We start from the raw sequence: 21,985 nt of genomic DNA on the forward strand, positions 1-21,985 counted from the left end.
TCGAACATATTAGGAATCCGAAGATATTTGAAAATAAAGAAAAGAAAAGATAAATCATTATTGTTCGAAGTTTATTTCTCTTCATAAAAGAAGGAATAGCTTTAGCAGGGATGAGATAGGGTAGGGATGACTGGAGGCATGTGAAAAAGCGGACCTCTGAATAGCTTCATGAATACCTCATTTGGCCAAGAATAATGCACAGTGAGGGATGGAAGGGCCAAAGCTGCAGCTGCAAAGTGATATCATTTGTACATTCAGCCCTATACACAAGCCATATCCAGACAGAGTAAATACCTACAGAAACATCCACAATTTCCCACCTTGGAAAGTCTACCCTTGCAAAGAAAACCCAACCCCCTCTCCAGTCCCCATCTCAACAAGATTAGCCCTCATTCTCTCAGCCCTCTCGCCAAGCCCAAATGCAGCATCATCACGATTAACCCAAGCCCCAACTCCATGCTGCAGCACGGCAGTAGCTCTAACCTTCTTCTTCTTCTCCTCGGCATCACCACCATCCCCAGAAGCCTTCAATCCAAGACTTCCATGCAAAGTCAATCTTGTTTCAGGCCCGCCCTCACTCTTCCCCCGATAAACTCCACGATGCAAGATATTACTATTATAAAACACCGCATCTCCAGGCTGCAACTGAACAACCAACTGATCCGGCAACTCGGCCGCATAAGGATCCGCGTCACGCTCGACCTGCGTGCGTGCGCGCGCATGCGTCCCCGGCACAACAATCAGCGAAGCATCAGGACACAGCGCCAAGTTATACTGGCAATGTGACTGGCGGCCACCAGGCGCCTTAGCCGCAAGCTGTGCGAGTTCCTCCTCGGCAGTCGCGTGCTCAGAGATATCGTCGCGGTGCCAGCGGAGCTCAAAGTCTTTGGTTTCCGGCGCCACGAGCAAGTTGAACAATTCCATGACGAGTGGCTCGGTCTCGCTATCGGTGTTTTCAATGCCCATTAGCTCCTCCGCTACGGCAAGAATCGTTGGGGAGAAGTAGCATCGTGCGAAACTTTCCCGTCCTGGCATTTCCGGGTGCATTAGGTGCTGCACGCCCCAGATTCCGCCCTCCGAGGCGGGGGGTACGGTTGTTGGCCAGGGTGGGAATTGCTTTGGAACCGTGCGGAAGTGTGGCCAGCTTCCGGTGCGAGTTAGGGTTGTTGCTTTTGTGGCGATCTCGCGGTAGTGCGATACCTCCGTTGGAGTTAAGAGGTTGCGGACTACTACGAAGCCATCGCGTTTGAGGGCGTCTAGGTGTGGGGTGGCCATTTTGTAAAGAAATATGAAGTGAACAATTGAATAGTATCTGAAGTTTCGAAGTATATCTCGAAAGTTCAAATTTATATCTGCGGGGTTGAAATAGCCTAAAAGAAACAATACGACGCAATGTAGTATTTTTCTGGAACTTCGATCATCAATGCTACCGTGGATCTTCAGACCTCGGGATGTGACCTTTCTCCGTTACACATCATACGATATATATGTAATTTATGTATTTTATAAATCAAACATAACAAACCAAAAGGTCAATGCATGCTGTGATCAAACGTGGGGAGTGCCAAGAATAAGCCAAGAGGTTTCTAAGGCTGAGCCTTCTGCCACAATTTGATGTAATCGGTTTTTTCCTTGGAAATATTTTGATTCTTACTTAGCTTTCTACTCTTTCAGGATCTATATTAATTCCCCTCCTAATTTTGAAAATACTACCTCGCAAATCCCACCCCCCACCATGCCCCTCCTCCGTGCGGGCTCCGCCCTGCTTGTATTGCTCCTGATACTCCCGCAAGTACACGCCTTCGGAGCTGGAAATATTGCCTCTATCTCCGCCGTTGAAGGCAAGAACTGGCGCCATGGTGATATCGAAGATGTACTCAAGACGCTGGCTTTCATATCCGGCCACAAATGGACTTCCACCATGGTCAAGCGCGTGTATTTTGGTAACTGGTTGCGTGATTAGTAAGTTAGCAAAGAATCGCAAGATCGATGTATTCTCTAACTTTTATAGCTCGCAGGCAATGGACGTTGGAACTCTCAAAAATCTGCAGGCCGATACTATCCGTGTTTTGGTGTGGGTCCTCTCGTTCCTGAGCTTCGGCTATGCCACGGGTGAATTTGAGGTGACGTCGGATCGCTTGGGTGTTTACCGTCCCGAGGAACATATTGAGTAAGTTCAACTTCATGTTCTTGATGATCTGTACTGATTGTCTTCTTACTTCCAGTAACCCTAAGGACTATGCCGACAACGAAGATGCCCGCCAATATGACAAGCGGTTGCGCCCACCTGTTCGTGCTATCGAGCTAGAGATTGACCCGAGCACCGGTATGAAGAACTACATAGCCAACGAGAGAGGCGATTGGGCCACTAGCTCTGCCTTTATCAAATTCAGTCTTAGCCGCAGTATCCACTATGGACGGACCTACACCAATGGCGGACACAGAAAAGGCAACGAGGAGGACCTGTGCGAAGCACTTCGGTGTCTAGGCCAGGGACTACACACGCTGGAGGATTTCGCCGCACACACCAACTATGTTGAGCTGGCGCTGCGCGAGATGGGTTTCAAGAACGTGTTCCCGCATACCGGTACTGCCACACAAATCAACCTTCAAGGACGTCACGTTTTCCCCCTTATAACGGGAACCTTTGGTATGGTTGATTTCTTCCATTCTGTGATGGGAGAGGCAAATGATCATTTCACTCAATCCGAGGTTAACGAGATGGATATTGCTCTCGGTAATGCCGAAATGAATGCGCAGTCAAACAACTCCCTTGGTGCTTTGACTGGGCTCTTGGGCAAGATCCCAGGTACCAAGGATCTAGTCAGCGAGGCTGAGGGTCTCAAGAGGTCGTCGGCAGCGCAAGAAATGGCCAACCGCAGTCGTGGTACTGAGACCGGCTATGCGCAGTCTGCTTCCAATAGTCACGAGCGGTCCCGTGCGGAGCCATCAGGTGGTTCGAAGCCAGGTGCTGGGCTCGATGGCATGCCTGATTTCAATCCCCAGGAGACAGTGGCCAAGATCTATCCTATCTTGGCCTTCCGAGATAAGGTAGCGCGGAAATTGAACTCAATTATCGAAAAGATCCCTGGATTGGAGTCGCTCGTCGAGAAGATCTCTGAGACTCTGACCGTCTTCGTCATGTCACTGCTAGCACCTTTCGTTCGACCTCTGATCAAGGCTGCTTCTAAGTCCATCCAAACTGGATCAGCAGGTGTTATCGATGCCTCTGGCAAGCACCAGTACGAGCCATGGACCGATCCTCACTGCACAGATCCTACCCACTCCTTGCTCTCCAAGGACCACTTTGCCAACATTCTGAATGAGCCCGCCGGACGGGTCGCCTCTTCAATCGTGGAGTACGTCGCACCTCGTATTCTGTACGCTTGGCAACACATCGATGTCTCCGAGGACGAGGTCCTCAATGATTGCATGCAAGTCTTCCACCACCCAGCGGTGCGCAACATGCACAATGGTGCCCATCGTGCAATGTTCGAGGCCGTCGAGAAATGGGTCCACAGCCGCCCAGACCGTGGCGCTTCCCTTGACTCCATCCTCAGCTCTGAGGGTGTGAGATCCGGCCGTAACACCGGTGGAGTGAGCCACACGCACAGCGGCGAGCATGCTGGGTTCCCAACACTCGGCGGTGCATCGCACGGCCAAAGCCAGGGCCATGGACACAGTAACAATGGTGGACATTCATCTGGTGGATTCTCCTCATTCCTCCCTCAGCAAAACCACCAGCAACAATCAAACAACAGCTCCTCCGGAATGCCGTGGGACAAACTGTCTAGCATCCCCGGCTTGTCTAACCTGGGAAAACTCGAAAGTAAAATCTCAAACTTCCTGCCTGGTGGCTTGTCGCGCGATGTAAACGACGAAGCACCCCAACAAAGCCAGCATGGCTCGTACCAGAACCAGCCGGCTGGGGGTATGTATGAGAACCAATACCCTCCTCAACAGCAGTATGGAGGTTACCACCAGCCTCCGCACGCATCTCAGCAAAGTTACGGCTACCAGGGTAATCAGCAACATGAGCAGCATGGTTCATATCCAGGTTCGCATGGTGGATATGGACAGGGCCAGGGCTATGGACAGGGTCACGGGTATGGACATGGCCACCCGGGTTACTAAAGATCGAATGGTAAGACAAGATAAATGATTGGGGTTGAATATGTAGATACGGAGTGCAGATGAGATGGGTGGTTGTATTTTAACGAAATTGGATGGTTGTTTGTGTCGGTATATAAGGCAACGGAGTTTGGACGATAAAGGTGGAGGATACGGGAAATTTGGATGTTGTACTACATTTCATAGAATCTCGTGCGAAAGCTGTGATATTGAGTCACCTTGGGCTTTCTTTGGATCTATATGGGCTGTTGAGATTCCCCGGGGTATCACTTATGGGTTATCACCAAGGCGGTTTAGTTTGTTAGGTTGTTCCTCAATCAACCACTCTATTTACTTGGTTTCTGGATGTTGCCTCATCTTGGACTTAGATCTATTTCATAATGGCTTTGCCCGGTTTAATTACATAGGGTTTAGATGGCCATGTCCCCAATAAAAACGAGATATAGATACTATACAAGGCCGAGCCGTGAGTTGCACAGTTTGAAAATAGACGAAATCGCTTTTAAAGGAAGCGGGCAAGAACCCTTTGTTAGAGAGAACAACAAGTTACAAGGGCACATCTTCTTGGGAACACATATAATGCTCAGCGATGGTATTCTTGGCCTCGTCCAACAAAGAGCAGATTTGGCTTTGGGGCAATAAAGACATCATTTATTCCCCTTATATGCATCAATATAAAGAAACCTTTCAATTCCTATGGTTTCTTTTATCTCTAATAAAGACATTCTATCTCGGGTCCAGTGCTATCCCACCCGACTCTGTGGAGTTATATAAGTCCTTCCCCCTTCGTGTCAACAACAGGAATTCACCAGCATTGTTCTATTCTACACTACTCCAAAGTCAAGTATAGATATTCAACCATATATCCAACTACAACCCAATCTTGTGAATCTTACAGCCCGTCTATCATCATGTCATCTACCGACGCTTACAAGTGGGAGCAGGTCGAAGAGCTCTACGGCGCCCCAATCACAGATTTACAGATCACCCCTCAGCGACCTGTAATGTGTTATGTGAGCCTAGATCACGGCATTAGTCGCCCGCTCGTTGTAGTTGACGAGTGGATTAGCGAGAACTACCTTATCTGGACTCTCTGCGCTGCGTTCGCAAAACACGGCAGCGACAGAATCTGGACACGCAGGTTTGACGATTCCCACCGCGACCAGTGGGTTCAGATAAAGGAGATTGTGCGGAGGATGCATGGTGCTGACCGATTCCTACTAGATATCCCACCCCCGCCTCTGTTGCTCGCGGTCTTCCAAGTACGAGACTCCCAGACATCTTCGTCCCATAGCCATGCCATTATGGCCACACCTGCTAGTCCTCGTTCTAGAGGAGGTCTGCTAAGGATCTTGCGGCATGTGTACCACGGAAACTATTCCCCGAATGATGTCTTCAGTGTAGTTCTCTATGACTCCGATGTGACCGGAGTCGCGCCGCAGTCGCCCCCGCTCGCCCTCCTGGGGTTGCAGCCAGACTCTTCCGATATAACAGCAGCATCGGATATCCCCCCTCCATATGAGCTTGCTTCCGAGCCGGACTTGTCAGGGCTGGGCGAGCGCTTGAACTCTCCACCTCCTCCTTACCGCACTACCTCTCCTGCTCCTCCTGGTTGGACCCCATGATGGAATGTAGGAGCTCTCCTCTTTGGAGGGCTTGGGCCTTATATGAAGTCCATCTGATACTAACAACTCTACTAACAGGTTATTATATGAGATCGATAGTTTTAACCCCTGCTAAGAATACTTGGCTTGAGTATATACTCCTTTGCCAGTATTAAATACAATTGATTTTTGTCACTTCTCTATGTGTTGGATAGTCATAGTCCTGGCCATGATGCATTAGGCATTTCAGGTAAATATACCTCTTTTTGTCATTTTATGCCTATATATACGTATAGATGTTGGCTCATATAGAGCAATGTAAGTTTCCACGTGTATAAAGAAGTGTACGGGCTAAATTTGGGTGCAGATGGCTGTTAGGGCAAGTAGCACAAAGTCCAACCTAACCTTGAGTTCAATTCTAGCTGACTAAATCCGCATTCCTGAAAGCAAATATTTAAGGCAAGATAAATTATTGTCATAAGACATTACCAAAGGAGTATATCTGCTCTAATATCCCAAAAAATAATGCAGGGCTGTGTAGGCTGGTCGCCTGATACTAAAAATAGCGGGAGCCAATAATCGCTGTTGGTTTAATGATGAAACAATACAATAGGCACAAATTGAGAGACAATCGAAGGCCAAGGCATACGACAGCGGGACTTTGTTTGAATAGCAATATCGTGTCATTCGATAATCTGGGGATCCAAATATATTTTCCCAGCTGGGTTATCTACGTCAACATTCAGTCATGGTCCTGACCTTACGTGTCTGTTTCTCGTGTTTGTGTCTCAGTTGAGCTTTTCAAGTATATCTCCAACAATTAAATATACAGAACTTGAAGTATAAGAGGGACGTCAACTCCATCAGTATACCTCTAACAGCAGCGAGATCCAGCCGCAATACCAAAGAAACGAAACAACAAACATTTATCTAGAAAAATGAAGACTCAGTCAATTTCCGCCCTCGTCCTGGCGACTGCTACCTTTACCCTCGCTGCACCCAGCCCTATGATACCCGTCCTAGAGCCATTGCAGCTTACAGGGCTCAACGCAGGCATCTATAGCACAAGCCCCCCAACAACCTGTCTGCTCTCTTTTGCTGTCAAAGACCCAAATACAAACATAGAAACCACATGCTCTGGTTATTGGTATGTTTCAATCTATTTTCCAGCTTTCTTCTCTATGTTTATGATATCATACACCCCCAAATCCAAACTTCATAAATGATGCTAACTTTATGCAGGTCAATTGGCATGGCTGGAAATAAGACTTATGACTGCTCCAACAAGTCCTATCAGCTTCATCTCCCAAATGGAATCTACGACATTGAAAAGTTCGATTTGGGTGTCTCCCGCGCAGATGGCTCTCACTCTGGGCGATCAGTTGTCACTGGTGACTCGTGGAAATGTGAGAAGCAGGAGTATCCTAAGGCTCAGTGCAAGTGGGATGGTATCTTCAGTCTCGATCTGACTCCATCTACTTGATTTGCTATTTTGCTTCCTTTTTGCTAGTCTCATTTCATCTAGTTAGTATTATCTCCTGCTTTGTTGCCTTAAATATACTTCGATTTGTTGTTACTTCCTCCCTAGGATACTACTATAGCTGGCGTAAGTCTATCAATAGTATCTAGTATTTGACTTATCCATAAGAGCTAAAGAGCCATGAGAAATTCAAAGCCACGTCTCAAAGAAGTTGAAAACACTTGGTCAACATTCCTTAGAAGTACCCGTGGACAGCCCTAAAAAGCCCGCTGACTCATCCCGCTTGAGGTCCACGGGTCTTGGCATTGCACACCTAAATTGGTCTTGGCCTTCAATTCCGTCGATCTCGGTGGTTGCAGTGGATTATTCTCATCTCGATAGGCGCTCTGATGAAAAGGCTTGATTTAGTGGGGATGAACAATCTCTTACCCCGAGCTCCAGTCACAATTGCCCTGATGACCGAAAAGGCTTCTTGACACCTGTAAGAAGTATTATATTACTTTATGGACGATACTACTGGCCCACGGGGCGGAAAGGGGCGGAGTGCTTGCGATCTATGTCGACACCGAAAGGTACGGAGTAATAATATCCACACTGCCTGTGTGACGGCCCCTAATCCGATTTCGCAGATTCGCTGCGATAGAAACCAACCAGCCTGCGAGAACTGTCATATTGCAGGACTACCATGTACTTTCTCTCAACCTGTATCCCAACATCGGAAAAGTCCCCGACAGTAAGACATTATATCATTGGGTCCCTTTTTATCAAGCGCTTACGGATACACAGGGAGCTTGCCGAGACCAAAGCTCGGGTTCGGGAATTGGAGACAGCCCTGCTCGGACTTAAGGAATCCACAAAACAGAGCCACAAAAGGCTAGCGATCTCTTCTCCGAGCAGTAGCTCTTCTCCGGCGTCGCCCAGGCACCCATCTCAGGTGCCTTTATCTTATTTGCCCGATACTCGTGATTTCGATACCGCGTTGGCAGCTTTCCAATGGCACATCTCGTATTGTGGGTTCGGGGGTCCTCTTTCAACTCAGAGGGCAGCTTTTTACTCTCTTATTCAAGAACAAACAGGCTGTACATTCAATGTGGATGATTTTGCTCACGAGGTTACCCAATCTTTCAATTCACAACAGCTCAAATCGACAGAGAGAGTGATTGAAATCAAATGGCCAGAGTCTGCTCTGGTCCAACAGTGTTTGGATTATTTTGATAAAAATGGGCTCTATTCTATATTTCCAATTGTCGATGTTGAGGCCGTGCAGATTCTACTCAATGCGAATGTCTTAGACCGGCCTCCAAACATGACCCGTGCTGCAAATCGGGCTTGTCTAGTTGCCTTTGCAGCAATGATCATCCATATCCGCCAACATGAGAGAGCTTTTGCCAGCTCTGACCCGAACGCTTATTTACAAGCAGCACTAACACTCCTTCCCGAGATGTTGTTGGAACCCCCTGATATAAGAACCTTGGAGGCGGTGACAATGTTAGTAAGTGTGCTCTACGGCCACCCCTCTAGGTGGATTCCATTATCTCCCATGTCTCAGAAGCTTATATCTGGCCATAGATGTTTTATATCACCCCTCTTGGCAGACCCCAGGCAGGAGAACTACTTCTTGGTATCGCCGTGCAGCTCATCTTTAACCTCGGGGCAAACAGAATACAAACCCCAAATGAGATACACAGGACAGACCCGCGTAGCCAACATCTCCGAGCTTTGTTCTGGCATTGCTATGCCATCGACAAAGAATTCTCTATCAGAAAATCCCAGCCACCCTTGATAAACGACGCCGATTGCGATCTAGACCTGCCTACAACATACGCCCAGAAAACCTCAGCACGCCACTTCTACATGAAGCCCTTGTCGTCCAAGGAACTTCTTTTCCCCTCAGACCTCCGCTTTTCTCTACTCAAGTCCAAGATCTTCCGGTTGCTTTATTCAGTGCACAGTCAGACACTACCGGAAGCTAGACGTCTTCAGCATATTCGTGAACTGGACCAAGAACTGAGCGACTTGAAGCTGGGCTATCCCGTTGACTGCCGGCCGGAACTCTTCGCCACCGAGGACGCACCGGACTATCTATTCCATGATCTCAGTATGCGTGGTGTGAATATCCATTTGGAATATTACTATTGTCTCGGAAAGATCCACGGGGCTAGTAGCTCTTGCAAGATACCTTCTCCGCAAAGCTGGTCGCCTCTCCCATCTAGTGCAGAGCTATGCTTTGAGGCTGCAAGGTCTTCGCTGATCTACATCTGGCGAGTCCGCCAATTCGTCAATGATCATACGTTCTGGTAAGAGACTTTGATACCTTCTCCTACTTAAGTATACTCATCCGTGTTTCTTCCATATTCCAGGATTCATGCTCAGTTTCTCCTCACGGCTGTTCTCTCGGTCTTCTGGTATCTCATCACGGTTCCAACTTCATCTACTTTTACCAGAGACCTCAAGACCTTGGAGGATATTGCTGAACTCTTGGCTCATCTCAATAAACCGAAGGAAGATGGGCAGACTTTCCCGCCATTTTATTTGACGCATGCTTTTGTTGAGAGGTTGATCTCGCTAGCGCAGCGTTCGAGACCTAAAGTTGCAGGCACATGATAGGGTTGCTCAATAATTGTAGTCCTTTTTTTCCTTGTGGTACTTTTGTATGTACAAATAATGCTAGTACACTGTGGCTTGGGCTTGAAATTTGTATTGAAGAACCGCCTTGTGTAGAGTACTAATTAATCCCTATTATAGTTAGTAGCATATTTATAGATCGCTATAAAGTGTTTATAACCCTTTTAGTACAAGTGCGGCTTGTATTCCTTTTTATCCGCCATTTTTCCACCAATCCCTGTCGTTGAAGTATACGTCTTATCTCCCCCCTTCTTCCTTGCTTGCTTTCTATTCATCTTCTTATATTCTCTTCCTTCGTCTTTCTCCTTCTCTTTCTCTTCTCCATCCAACACTACACCCCTTTACCCCTCAGTGACAGGCATCCCCCCTAATCAACAAGCGACCGAGCACTAGCCAAATACCGAGAAGTTAGAGAACATTTCGAGCTTACCTTTTCTATAGCTATACTTGTTTTGAACTGTGACTTACTTTCACCCCCGCTACAATTCATGCTATGGTACTATTAGAACGTCAATCCCCCTATGATACACTAGTCCTCTCCTCTCTTCAACAGCCCGGCCGGGCTAGCTCAATCGGTAGAGCGTAAGACTCTTAATCTTAAGGCTGCGGGTTCGACCCCCGCGTTCGGCTATTCCTAAAACCAAACCTGAGATTTCTTTTTTGCTCTTCTTTTTTGCTCTTCTTTTTGGTGTACATGTATAGAAGAGGGGTCAATTGACTTTTTTAAAAAGCCTTTTTGGTGTGTCCGTTGATGAATTAGGTGTAAATGTTTGGCCGTAGAGGTGTATGCCAAGATCCATCGATTTTCCAGTCGCCTTTTTGTAGGTTGCTTTCTGTTGATATCTAGTAATATATATATTTGGATCTGAAGGGCAAGTTGTCTTAATCTCCATCTTCGGAAAAAGTAATAATCGATTATTAGTGCAACCAGAACCGTCTATTTCCTGTCAACTATGTACAACACGGCCGTAGCAACAAGACAACTTAATCATCAGTCATATCATAAGGTACAAAATACGCATGAAAGTCCCAAATCCCTTTGTATCGAAGGGGGAAATGCAGCGCCTCAAATTATATCTCAACACACTTCACAGCTTCGTCCCCTCACGTCCACCGTCACTGGGACGCCTGGGTCGGAGAGGCCCTAGGGGCTGACCAGCAGCATGGCTCGGCTGGCTCGGCCCAGCCGCTGAGGATTCGCTATCTGCAGTGTTGGTGCGGACCGCTCCTCCCCGTGTCCCCTGGTGAAGACGAGGGTTCATGAGCCATTGCACCTGCATGCGGACACTGTTAACCGCCGCATTGGTGTGAGCTATATCCTCCTTGATGCGGAGACATTCATTCATGATAGCCATGCTGGCACGAGCATCCAGGTCTGTAATCGCATGCGAAAGTTGGCTGACCTCTTCCCGGAGAGATTCGTGCAGTGAGAGCAGATAGGTTGTGGCATTGGATGAAAATACACTCGCAGCAATATCTGCAGGATCGTCTGAGTGGACGTCGGCGCGAGCAGAGGATTGTTGTTCTCGGCCAGATTGGGTAGGTTGTCCACCGCTATTACTGTTCGCACTCAAGCGTGTAGATTCGACAAGAGTAGACCGGATGTTTGCGAGCCCATCCTCGAAGATCTCATTCCGTTGTTGCAGATGGCGCATACTTGATTCAAGGGACTTGAGCCTGGTATTTTGCGCCTCAAAGTATGGGCCCATTGCGACTATAGGGCAGCTTTGCTCATGTAATGCAATGTCTGCCCGTCGGATCTTAACCGGACATGCATATTTAGATGCCGCGCAGGGGATCGCAACCTCCGGACATGATTCAATGTGCTCCCGCAGTGTCCCCTTGGTAACAACCGTTTCGCAGTCGACACATGTAACTTCAAGAACTGGACAGAGCTCTTTCTCATGCTCCTAACGTTGGCGTTCCCGGTCAGCATCTATAGGATTTTGAGAAGTTTAAAAAGCGCAACAAACCTCGTACTCATGTTCTAGAACATCTTCATCGCAATGAGAACACCGCCGCACTCTATGGATACACTTCTGATCCATCCCAACGTCCTTGCTTCGTGTCATCTGATCGCATGAATCATCCGGGCACGGTAATAACCGGTACCCACAGTACTTCTCGACATGCGATTGGACATGCCCTCGGGGTATAATCTCTTGACAGCCCTCCGTTATCAATGGACATCGCACTCGGATCTCATCGCACATGTTGATCAGCAGGCGAGGCACGCTGGCCGACACCTCCTGGGTGGGATTTCGGCAAGAAGGACACGGGAACTCAACCGAGTCGGCCGAGCGGAATGTTGTGATAGCCGAACTGAGACAACTCCCGCAGAAGACATGGTCACATTGCAGACGAACGGGCTCAACGAAGGGACAGTGGCAGATCGGGCACATAAGATGTGAGTCGTACTCGGAGACGAGATCAAGACTGCGGAGGTCGATTAGCTCGTCGCGGTCGCGGCTATCCTCCATTGCTAGGAAGTCCTGTAGATTCATGTTGTGCAAGCTTGGGACCTATCACGAGGTCCAAATCAATATGCAAGGTACGAACGGGTTTTTATTCCCTATGTTGCTTCTTTGGAATGCGGAATCAATGCGCCGGGTTCATGCAACTTTGCGCTAGATACCGAGATAGACCGAATAGTCAAGATCCATGAGGGCTCAGAAAACCATTAGTTGAGCGATCGGAAGCAAATGCTTGCAAGATATAGACATGTTCAGAGAGCTCAAGAGAAGGCGGGACTGCGGGGGAATCCAAGGAGAGGCAAAAGGCGGAAAGCGGTTGATCCGCCCTTGCTGCCTCCGCTTGTGAATCCTCGTCTTACCATCTCCACTCCAATCTCACATCTCAACAAGTTTGACTTATATTTTGCTTGGTTGATCGGAGGTCTTTCTCCGTATTGACCGTCCAAACGCCTACGATTTACACATCTCAATACCTTGACATTTTGATCTCATACACCTCATTATGACGAACCCTGCCCAGCTATTCCTACTCGCCGATCACATCAAACTATCGCTTTTGGAGCGCGAAAGGGCAATCTCACTCGATCTCGAGCCCAATTCTCAAGATGGAGAAATATCCTGGTCTCTCGAGTCTCTCCGGGAGAGTATAGAGGCTCTGGAAGCCGAACAAACACGACTAGCCAACTCGCATGACAGTGCAGGCGCCGCCGCCCTGAAAGACCAACTCGGTCCCCTCCAAGCCCAATACAAAGATCTGGCGGCTCAGTTCTACGGCGCAGACGGCGGGCCATCGGACAACAACACGACGCAGGCGTCGAAACCCGCTACCCCCGATCTGAAGCAACCAATCCCCCAACATCCACCTTCCAAATCCGTCCGCTTTATGGACAGCTCCGCTGCAGCGGCAGCTGTGCAAGATGAGATTGATGTGGAAGACGAGCGCAATCGCAGCAACCTCTTCCGCCCATACCGCGATGAGCCATCGCCGCGACCGGATCACTCAAACATGGACAACCAGCAGATCTACGATCACCACGCTCAAACTATGCGCGACCAGGATGATCAGTTGGATCGGCTGGGTGAGTCGATCGGTAGACAGCACCAGCTGAGTATTCAGATTGGTGATGAGCTGGATGGCCACGTTCAGCTTCTAGATGGAATGGATGGGGATGTTGAGCGTCATCAGAATCGACTGGATGGTGCGAGACGGCGTATAGATAGGATCCGTCGAAAGGCGGGGGATAACTGGAGCATGATGACTATCATTGGATTGATCATTGTTCTGGTCATCTTGATTGTGATCCTGAAATGATACCTTGATACGGGTGGATGATTCAAGGCTGTTTGCTATTGCTTATTACTTGTTTTCTTTTTTGGGCGAGCGGGCGTTTACAACTTTGCGCAATATGGGACGATTGACTCTCCCGATGTTTTTTTTTTTTTTCCCCTACAGTGGCTCGAGGCGTTCAGGCGATCGAGTCCCATCTAGACTCTCGTGATCATACTACATCTACAAGTCTATCTTGATCATAACTTCCCTTCCATACCTAATCCGCTTCAACAGAGTGTAGTATCAATTGTCATTGACGAACGAGTTAAACTCGAATAAATCAGCATAGAAGACTCCTAGCAGCCTCAACCCCAGACTGCCCCAATAAAATACACAACGAAGTTCGTGATTAACATGGTACAAAAGGCCAATAGCTTTTTCCTTATTGCTTCCCAACATGTTTCGTCTTCTTCTGCAACTCCTCGAAAGTGATATCACTATCTACCTCGCCGCGATCCGCTTTGACCTAAATCAAACATGTTAGCTTTGATAAAAGATACACTCATAAGGGGCCAATCCTTACATCAGCTTCGCTGTTACTAGCCAGCTCGGCCTTCCACTTTCCCCTGCCCTCTTTGGTGCTCTTGAGGTTTTCTTGCTTATGAGATTCGTAGTGGATGGTGAGATCATCGCGGTCTATTTGTGATTAGTATGGCAGGGAGAATTTGGTGATAGTATACTAACTTGTATCATCCTCTTTCAAGGTTCGGATTGCTGAAGAGCGGAATGTGGCAACTGGCGCGAAGTTGGTTCGGATAGCTTGACGGGAGGTGGCACGGATGGAGGGGAGGAACGACATGATGAGGCGTGTTTGGATAGAATAGGTAGAGTAAATTGGAGGAGGTAAAAGTATTTGAAATCAAATTGGAAATGTCTTCCGGTGGGGGAGATGAGATATTTAAGGTCGAATGTTCTGCCCAGAACAGCGGAGATCCTGATGCTATATGACATCATCGGTCCGAGGTTGTTACACTACCTATAACTACTTGAATATGTATATAATCTGGATATTTTAGATGAGTTAAGTTTACTCTGAGATCTCTCAAGCTTTAGATCATTGATATACTTATGAGTACTCAGTTGCTGGTGATATATAGGGTATCTCGTAGGATACTACCTCCGCATAAAGGTCATAGATATGTGGAGACACTGCCGAACTTGATTTCCTTGATTTCATATAAATATGATCCTACCCTCTACAAACACCAAATTTACGATGTGAATATTACTTCATGAGACTGGAGCTCTAGGCTGAAAAGCTTGGGATACTGCTGACGTGCTTGTACTAGTAGGAAGCACCGATAGTAGATGTCACGATCTGATTATTATGACCTAGCAGAATGTGACATTCAAAAGATCTATATATCTAAATTTAGTAGGGAATAGTTTGACGAGAAAAAGAACAACATTCTATACTTTGGTGTTTCATCGAACACCTGCAGGCTAGATGGTGATGAACAAGATTCCTACAACCCCCCCTATCTATTGAGCTATCGGCTCAATATCAAATCGCATCTGCAAGATAATATTCCTCCAGATAACAACTCTGGTGATACGACGTGTACCTCTGGGAAATGCCAACAAAACAACAGCAGCCACTCCTTTCCCAAGGTCTGTGCCTAGAATGGCCTTATATTCGGGGGTATCATACGCCCAACTCACTTGATTCACTGATACCGGAGATCGGTTAAACACTGGAGAATTAGGTGGTTGGGTGTTAGCCCAAATTGCGTGTATAAATTCACAAGTATCCTCGTTAACAACGTTTTCGGTATATACGTGTCTCAGTGCATTCTGGGCGAAGTGGATATTGTACTGTGCAAGGGCGACATGACTTCACCAAGGTCCATCGTATCTTTCAACATTTCTAACGATAATAACTCCCGCTGCAGTCGTGAAATGATACAAGTTAGTACCTCTCCCTCGTATTGGATGCGGAACGACCGACCTCTTTGTGATCTTGGCATCGTGGTAATCTACATCACCCGTAGGGAGGTTACAATTCGCGAGATCAACTTGGAAGACGGGGGGTCTTGGGCCCCGGTAATTGAAATCGGTATGCCATCTTTCAGACCAGTTTCTAGCATGGGTCAGCGTTTTATATTCGAAGTTTAGGGGCTGGATTGGGCAGTTAGGCTCGTTTGCATTATCGATCCATCTTTGTCGCAACTCTCCCGATATCTCGCGCTGGCCGTACTGATAACCGCCGGATGCGGGACCGTCTACAGAGGCTGGAATGACGGGTTCTTTGGCAGGGACTGTAGGGCTGAAAAAAGGTACTAACTGTATAGGAGCATTGCCCGAAGGTGTAGCGGCCCTGGATGGGGCTTTGCGATGGCGGCAGATGTTGAAACAATTCCAGGAACAGCAAGACATATTGAACAGATTGGATTAGATCGGGTATAACACTAAAGTATTTAGTATTGGAGTATTGACTTGTACTTGTCTGTATACCCGGAGGGACCAAGGATTATATAGATGCGAGCTAAGTAGGTGGCGCATACTCGACTGTAGGGATGGCTTTCAAGTATATACAAAGAGGAAAAAATAAGAAACAATGTGCACAAAGAGTCGACGAAAATATCAACACACAACAAGGCAGACAATGATAATGGGAGGCGGGAACAAGGTCCAAATTGGATACTGAAAAGTGGACAAAGAAGTTCAAGTCGAAGACATTGAGAACAACGAGCACAACAAGTCTATAATAGCAATAGACAACTGTCGACAAAGAGAACAGTAACTCGAGACCTTAGACAAAGAAGTCGACTAGAATACTGATATCATAATGTGTACAGGACTAATGCAAAAGCCAACTGCTTTAGATTCGATATCCAGGAGTAAACGTTACAGAAATCATCCAGCCAGTTATGGACCTAGCCATTGTCGTTGTGACTTCTACTTTAGCTGCAATATTATATCCATCCCAAGTTAGGATCTACTATGTATTGTATTTAATTTGAGCTTTCGTCGGATCTTAGTCCAAGCACTGAGACTTTGTCTTAAAAGATGTTTAACGAATTAAGTTCATAGTATACATAGTACGGAGTGCATAGATCGTCCATGAACAGGTGATTTACCCCTGAGATAGATTAAGTATTTCTGCATATTTCTCCGAGGCTTCCCCTGTTTGCATACGCATCTAAGAGAAAAGGGGAAATGACACTGCCAATCATCAAACTGTCTTAGCGCATACTGTAACGCTTATTCTTGGCGTGAAACCAGACTTATAAAAGCTCACTGTTAAAGTCATCTTGGATTTATGCAGGCTGAGACTCTTCAAGTTGTCAAAACTGCTTAATTAGACATTCCAACATGAAGACCATCCTCCTAGGTCTCCTGCCAGCATTAGCCAATGCAGCGGCAACAAGCGGTAAATTCACTGCGCTGAGCTTCAATGTCGCAGGTCTACCTTCAATCTTCCAGTCCAACGACGTCAATGGCACAAAGCCCGAAAATGCGAAGCAGCTCGGCACCTACTTCTCACAATATGGCTACGATATCATCAATATGCAGGAGGTACCGCCAAACCCAGTCTTCCTAGTATATCAAATGATCTAACAACGCTCTAGGATTTCAACTACCATGCCTACATCTATGAAACAGATAAACATGCTTACCGGACCGCTACCTCCGGCGGCGCAGCCATTGGAAGTGGTTTGAACACCATCTCCAACCACGACTGGGTAGATTTCACCCGCGTGAAATGGAACACATGTTCCGATGCATCCGGCTCAGACTGTTTGACCCCGAAGGGACTCACCTTCATGCGCTGGAACCCGGCCGATGGAGTCTATGTCGACTTTTACAACATCCATGCCGACGCTGGGTGAGTAAAAGCTATTCTCACACTGTCGCTCTAAGCCTGACTCCCACTAGCACCGAGGATAAGGATGAAACTGCCCGAAATTCCAACTTGCAGCAAGTCGCAGATTACATCGACACCTGGTCGACTGGTAACGCCGTCGTAGTCATGGGCGATACGAATAGTCGATACACGCGCGCCCTTGATACGGGAATCCGAGTCTTCAAGTCTCAGAATAACCTTGCTGACCCCTGGGTTGACCTTCAGAAAGATGGTGTCTACCCCACGGCTGGGGCAGATGCCTTGCTATGCGATAACCCGTCTTCTGTTCAGACCTGCGAGACGGTTGATAAAGTTCTGTACCGGGGGTCTGATGTTGTGACGCTCAAGGCAGACAGCTTCGTCTATGACGGTGGAAAGTTTACAAACACTGACCCCAAGTATCTGGGTCAGATTCTCTCGGATCATAACCCGATTCTTGTGAACTTCACCTGGTCGCTTTCGTCGTCTCTGCGACAGAGTCAGTTCTCGGGTGGTCCGCACGGGGTGTGGTTCAATGATCTGCCGAAGATTCCTTCGTCGCCTGCTGTTTCTGAGATTACTTTCTCTGGTGCAAAGAGGCTGGATTCCGTTGCCTTGAAGTTGAAGGATGGCACATCCTTTAGCCATGGAGGGACTGGTGGCACCAAAGTCTCTCTTACTCTGGATTCTGGGGAGCACTGGACCGAGACCAAGCTCTGTACTGGGCAGTATAATAGTCACACTCGCAACTTTTATATCAAGGCTACCACCAGTGCTGGTAAAACCTTGGAGGCGGGCACCTCAACTGATAATTGCCAGACATTTACTGCCCCCGATGGCTTCGCAGTTGTGGGCTTTATGGGGCAAGCTGAGGATGAAATCGATCAGTTGGCTTTAGTATATGCGGCCTACTAACGGTCAAATCTAGAGAGTACTTGAGATATAAATCCAATTCGTGGTGAATATGCACCTGTTCATTTGCCATTCTGGCCAATCGTATCAAGTCATGGTCTATGCTATGTCCCAAACGCCGAGGTATTCCGCAAAAATATTACCCATATGCACCGCGCTGTGTAAATAATCTAAAAAGAAAGAGCATTCTAATCCATCCTGTCCTCTGGGAGAACATCATCTGGGTCCTCCCCAACCGCCTGTCCCACCAAGCGCACGACCCGCTTGATTGCCTTGGACGCAGGGCTGTCTGGGAAGTTATCCACAAAGCTCTCGCCAAAGTCACACGCCATGCCAACGCGGGGATCCAGAGGCACAGCACCTAGGAAAGGAATGCCCATTTTCTTCGCCAGCCGGCGACCGCCGCCAGTCGTCGCCCGAAATATTTGCGACTCATGGGTGCAGTTAGGACAGACAAATCCAGACATATTTTCTACCAATCCCAAAACCTTAATACCAGCCTTGCGACAGAAGTCGACCTCCTTGCGTACATCCAGCAATGAGACCTCCTGCGGGGTAGTTACGACGACAGCACCGTCAACGCCAGACTCCTTCAGCAAAGAGTTGACGGATAGATGCTCGTCAGATGTCCCGGGAGGCGTATCGACAATCAAGTAGTCCAGCTGGCCCCAGTCCACATCCTTGAGGAATTGCTTGATCAGTCCGTTCTTTTTGGGTCCGCGCCAGATCACCGCATCGTCACGGTTGGGCAGCATGAACTGCACGCTCATCGCGCCCAAGTTATCTGTAACCCATACGGGACTCCATCCGGCATTGCTGATGTGAATAGTCTCTGACTCCACGCCCATCATCTTGGGGATCGACGGCCCGCAGATATCGGTGTCCATGATGCCGACAGTGGAGTCTGGGTTGGCGGCGAAAGCGTGCGCAAGTAGGGTTGAGAACGTGGACTTGCCGACTCCTCCCTTTCCGGAGAGAACTAGGATCTTGTGTCGTATTTGGGAGAGTCGTTCGGTGATAATTGGGATGTCGGGGTCGGGGCCTTTGGGTGCGGTGGCACAAATCTGTTGGTTTGGGCAACCAGCGCAGGCATCACCTTGACCAGCTTGCTCGGATTCAGGGCCTGGGCAGTGTTCTGTGGAGAGTCAGTATGTGTATTATGTCAATGGTTCTGTGCATGCATACCGGGTTCGGGTGCGACAAGGCTGGGCGTCACCTTGGACGATACTGCTAGAGACGCCTCAACTGACTCCTCCACATAGGGCGCCATTTTGGATTGCTGCTCTGTATGGAAATGGAGACAAGAGCAAATTTAGTAAACAAATATTATGCAGTCGCAAGAAACAGAGAAATTCAGAAATTCACCGGTGGCGGATTGATGCTTGATAAGCGGGGGATGACTAAAAACCCGCTGCGATTGGCGGGGCAAGGCATATCTGCGGTGTCGGAGAGGCAAGTGTATGAGTGAAATATTTCATTTGATATGATCACTGCTCAAGTCATGAAAATACGAGAGAATAACTAAAACCATCGTGTACTAAATGGGGAAATCAATTTGAGTTTAAGAACTGGTTGGAGAACCCGGCCTCTATAAGAAATGGCTCTGTATGATGTATATCTAAACTATTTTTTATGTCCATTTGCCAAGCCTACCAGATCTCCATATTTCAGTGTATTCGTCGTTGCGGTATACTGATTGGCCTCCGGCGAGACAGTCAAGATCATGGCCGAATGAGTATCAGCTGATGCCTCGAAGTGCTCCCGCAGCACCATAGTCAATGGAGAAGAACGGTATGGGATACGAGATTTCTTGCTTGACAGGGCTCGGATCACTTCTTTTAATGCGAGAAGGTCAGTGTTGATCTGCCTCCCTTCTTGCTTTTCTTGGGGGGTTTGTTTGGGCGCAGAACTAGTCGTCGTGCTGGAAAGGAACTCAGCGCCGGCGAGATCTACGAACACAAGCTTGCCACCGATACATCGATGTGCCCTAGCGGTAGTTGCAAACACTTCAGACTCATGCTCTTCTGCCTTTTTAACACGAGATTCAAACTCAGCTTTTTGTGCTTCTGCGGCATCGACGCGTGCTTGATCCATTTGATAATCAGGATTTGGTGCGTATTTTCCCGGTTCAGTCTGGATAATTGCACGGGATTGTTCCTCGATATAAACATCTGTTGCATGTTTTCCTACAGGAACAAGCTCAGATTGCCGCTCAACCACCTGATCACGCGCATCAAGAAGCTCCTTGGTGATGATTTCCAGTTCGATCACGGCATGCGTGCGCGAGCTTTGATCATGGACTGTCGATGTCGCAGTTCTACGGTGCTTCAAGCCCTTCTGTAGCTCTCGGTGCAGATCTTCAAAGCTCCAACATGCCTTTGTAGCGATTGGTCGAACTCTCACTTTCCCATTTTCCAGCATTTCTGTTTCGCCACGGATGTAGACCCGGCCATCGGATCCCTCGCGAACAAAGCACTCATTCCGCTCATTGAGTAGATCGAAAGCAATATTCTTTCGTAGTTCGAACACACGGAGTCCAAGGCCGAATTGATGGTTGCTGTCCCCAAGATTGATCTCTTCTAGCGCAGCGCTTAGTTGACGTGCAGCAGCTAAACACATCCCAAACTCATCGGGATTCTCAAAGTTGTAGCCAATCATGGTATGGGATTTGCCGCTGCCTGAGTGGCCGTATGCAAAGAAATTGCGAGATTTGCCCTCCAGAACTTCTGGGAGGACTGGTGCAACGACGCGGTTGAACACCACGTGGTTGTTATCATCACGTTCAAGGATCCCATCAAACGAGAATCCACTCTTCCAGGATTTTTCTCGAGTAGAAAGTGCTTTAGTTTGCAAAGGTGAGGTAACGGAGGTGCATGACTGTGGATTGTTGTGATGTTGGCCATACTCCCGCTGGATTTCTCCAGCTCCGGCCTCACTCGGGTTGAGAGGTCGCCATCTCACCCACACTTTAAAAACATTCATCTCCCTTAACGCTAGAACGCTAGAACGCTTGAGTTATTGTAGAGAAGAGAAAAGAAGGACACGTGTTTTGGCCTGTCCAGTAGTCAGCTTATGTCACGAGGAATCACTGGGCAACGATGGGCCCAGGCAATCGACACAACAACAAGTCTCACAGAATAATAGACCAGAGCTTGAGGCTTCTGGTGTTGTGGGTTAATTGAGTTTCATGTACAACATATTGACATTGAAATGGATTTTATGAAGCCAAGATAGACGTTTAATCCCCAAGGACGCTAGAGTGACACTAATTTATACGCCTAAACAGGTTTTACTCCGTACCTACATTTTAGGCATGCAAGTCCTAGCCATGGACACATGAAAACCACTCAACAATAAATAGCCCCACAGGATAAAAAGAATCCCGGGCCTGTCAGCACTTAACTAGGGGGATCCAGAGTCTTGATCTAGCGCCTCTACTGCAGTAGGATGGACGTGGCCCAGTGAAACGGTCAGAAAACCTGCATTTAACATGCGAGGACAAGAAGCGGGGGTCATGGACTGCAGCTTAGATTGGATCAGCACTGTTGCATATCGCGTAGTAAATTCAATCCAGTGCCCAGGTGAGGTAGGCAGTGCACTATT

At 47.8% G+C, this 21,985-nt stretch overlaps 11 protein-coding genes across 11 annotated transcripts; 6 read left to right on the plus strand and 5 right to left on the minus strand.

Moving 5' to 3' along the window:
* Positions 1-330: 330 nt before the first annotated feature.
* Positions 331-1,275, minus strand: PGRI_016800 (phytanoyl-CoA dioxygenase family protein; the record flags this gene model as incomplete). The annotated part of the gene is made up of 1 exon (XM_040789393.1): positions 331-1,275. One exon carries the CDS (start codon positions 1,273-1,275, stop codon positions 331-333), a length of 945 nt encoding a protein of 314 aa, XP_040646346.1.
* A 460-nt stretch (positions 1,276-1,735) lies between these two features.
* PGRI_016810 (Heterokaryon incompatibility Het-C) lies at positions 1,736-4,134 on the plus strand (the record flags this gene model as incomplete). Its single annotated transcript, XM_040789394.1, has 3 exons — positions 1,736-1,962; positions 2,012-2,170; positions 2,226-4,134. The coding sequence occupies 3 exons, from the start codon at positions 1,736-1,738 to the stop codon at positions 4,132-4,134; spliced, it is 2,295 nt and encodes a 764-aa protein (XP_040646347.1).
* A 908-nt stretch (positions 4,135-5,042) lies between these two features.
* On the plus strand, positions 5,043-5,756 carry PGRI_016820 (uncharacterized protein; the record flags this gene model as incomplete). The annotated part of the gene is made up of 1 exon (XM_040789395.1): positions 5,043-5,756. One exon carries the CDS (start codon positions 5,043-5,045, stop codon positions 5,754-5,756), a length of 714 nt encoding a protein of 237 aa, XP_040646348.1.
* A 917-nt stretch (positions 5,757-6,673) lies between these two features.
* Positions 6,674-7,218, plus strand: PGRI_016830 (uncharacterized protein; the record flags this gene model as incomplete). Its single annotated transcript, XM_040789396.1, has 2 exons — positions 6,674-6,882; positions 6,978-7,218. 2 exons carry the CDS (start codon positions 6,674-6,676, stop codon positions 7,216-7,218), a joined length of 450 nt encoding a protein of 149 aa, XP_040646349.1.
* Positions 7,219-8,784: 1,566 nt separating this feature from the next.
* On the plus strand, positions 8,785-9,819 carry PGRI_016840 (fungal specific transcription factor domain-containing protein; the record flags this gene model as incomplete). Its single annotated transcript, XM_040789397.1, has 2 exons — positions 8,785-9,512; positions 9,576-9,819. The coding sequence occupies 2 exons, from the start codon at positions 8,785-8,787 to the stop codon at positions 9,817-9,819; spliced, it is 972 nt and encodes a 323-aa protein (XP_040646350.1).
* A 1,109-nt stretch (positions 9,820-10,928) lies between these two features.
* On the minus strand, positions 10,929-12,344 carry PGRI_016850 (uncharacterized protein; the record flags this gene model as incomplete). The annotated part of the gene is made up of 2 exons (XM_040789398.1): positions 10,929-11,750; positions 11,814-12,344. 2 exons carry the CDS (start codon positions 12,342-12,344, stop codon positions 10,929-10,931), a joined length of 1,353 nt encoding a protein of 450 aa, XP_040646351.1.
* Positions 12,345-12,816: 472 nt separating this feature from the next.
* Positions 12,817-13,626, plus strand: PGRI_016860 (syntaxin family protein; the record flags this gene model as incomplete). Its single annotated transcript, XM_040789399.1, has 1 exon — positions 12,817-13,626. One exon carries the CDS (start codon positions 12,817-12,819, stop codon positions 13,624-13,626), a length of 810 nt encoding a protein of 269 aa, XP_040646352.1.
* A 400-nt stretch (positions 13,627-14,026) lies between these two features.
* PGRI_016870 (uncharacterized protein) lies at positions 14,027-14,443 on the minus strand (the record flags this gene model as incomplete). Its single annotated transcript, XM_040789400.1, has 3 exons — positions 14,027-14,110; positions 14,168-14,280; positions 14,329-14,443. 3 exons carry the CDS (start codon positions 14,441-14,443, stop codon positions 14,027-14,029), a joined length of 312 nt encoding a protein of 103 aa, XP_040646353.1.
* Positions 14,444-16,959: 2,516 nt separating this feature from the next.
* Positions 16,960-18,385, plus strand: PGRI_016880 (endonuclease/exonuclease/phosphatase family protein; the record flags this gene model as incomplete). The annotated part of the gene is made up of 3 exons (XM_040789401.1): positions 16,960-17,163; positions 17,217-17,473; positions 17,524-18,385. 3 exons carry the CDS (start codon positions 16,960-16,962, stop codon positions 18,383-18,385), a joined length of 1,323 nt encoding a protein of 440 aa, XP_040646354.1.
* Positions 18,386-18,570: 185 nt separating this feature from the next.
* nbp35 (Fe-S cluster-binding ATPase) lies at positions 18,571-19,652 on the minus strand (the record flags this gene model as incomplete). Its single annotated transcript, XM_040789402.1, has 2 exons — positions 18,571-19,517; positions 19,568-19,652. 2 exons carry the CDS (start codon positions 19,650-19,652, stop codon positions 18,571-18,573), a joined length of 1,032 nt encoding a protein of 343 aa, XP_040646355.1.
* Positions 19,653-20,005: 353 nt separating this feature from the next.
* On the minus strand, positions 20,006-21,364 carry PGRI_016900 (kinesin family protein; the record flags this gene model as incomplete). Its single annotated transcript, XM_040789403.1, has 1 exon — positions 20,006-21,364. The coding sequence occupies one exon, from the start codon at positions 21,362-21,364 to the stop codon at positions 20,006-20,008; it is 1,359 nt and encodes a 452-aa protein (XP_040646356.1).
* Between the last annotated feature and the right edge of the window lie 621 nt (positions 21,365-21,985).

This window comes from Penicillium griseofulvum, assembly GCF_001561935.1.
Source record: "Penicillium griseofulvum strain PG3 chromosome Unknown contig_80, whole genome shotgun sequence".
Taxonomy (NCBI): Eukaryota; Fungi; Ascomycota; class Eurotiomycetes; order Eurotiales; family Aspergillaceae; genus Penicillium; species Penicillium griseofulvum.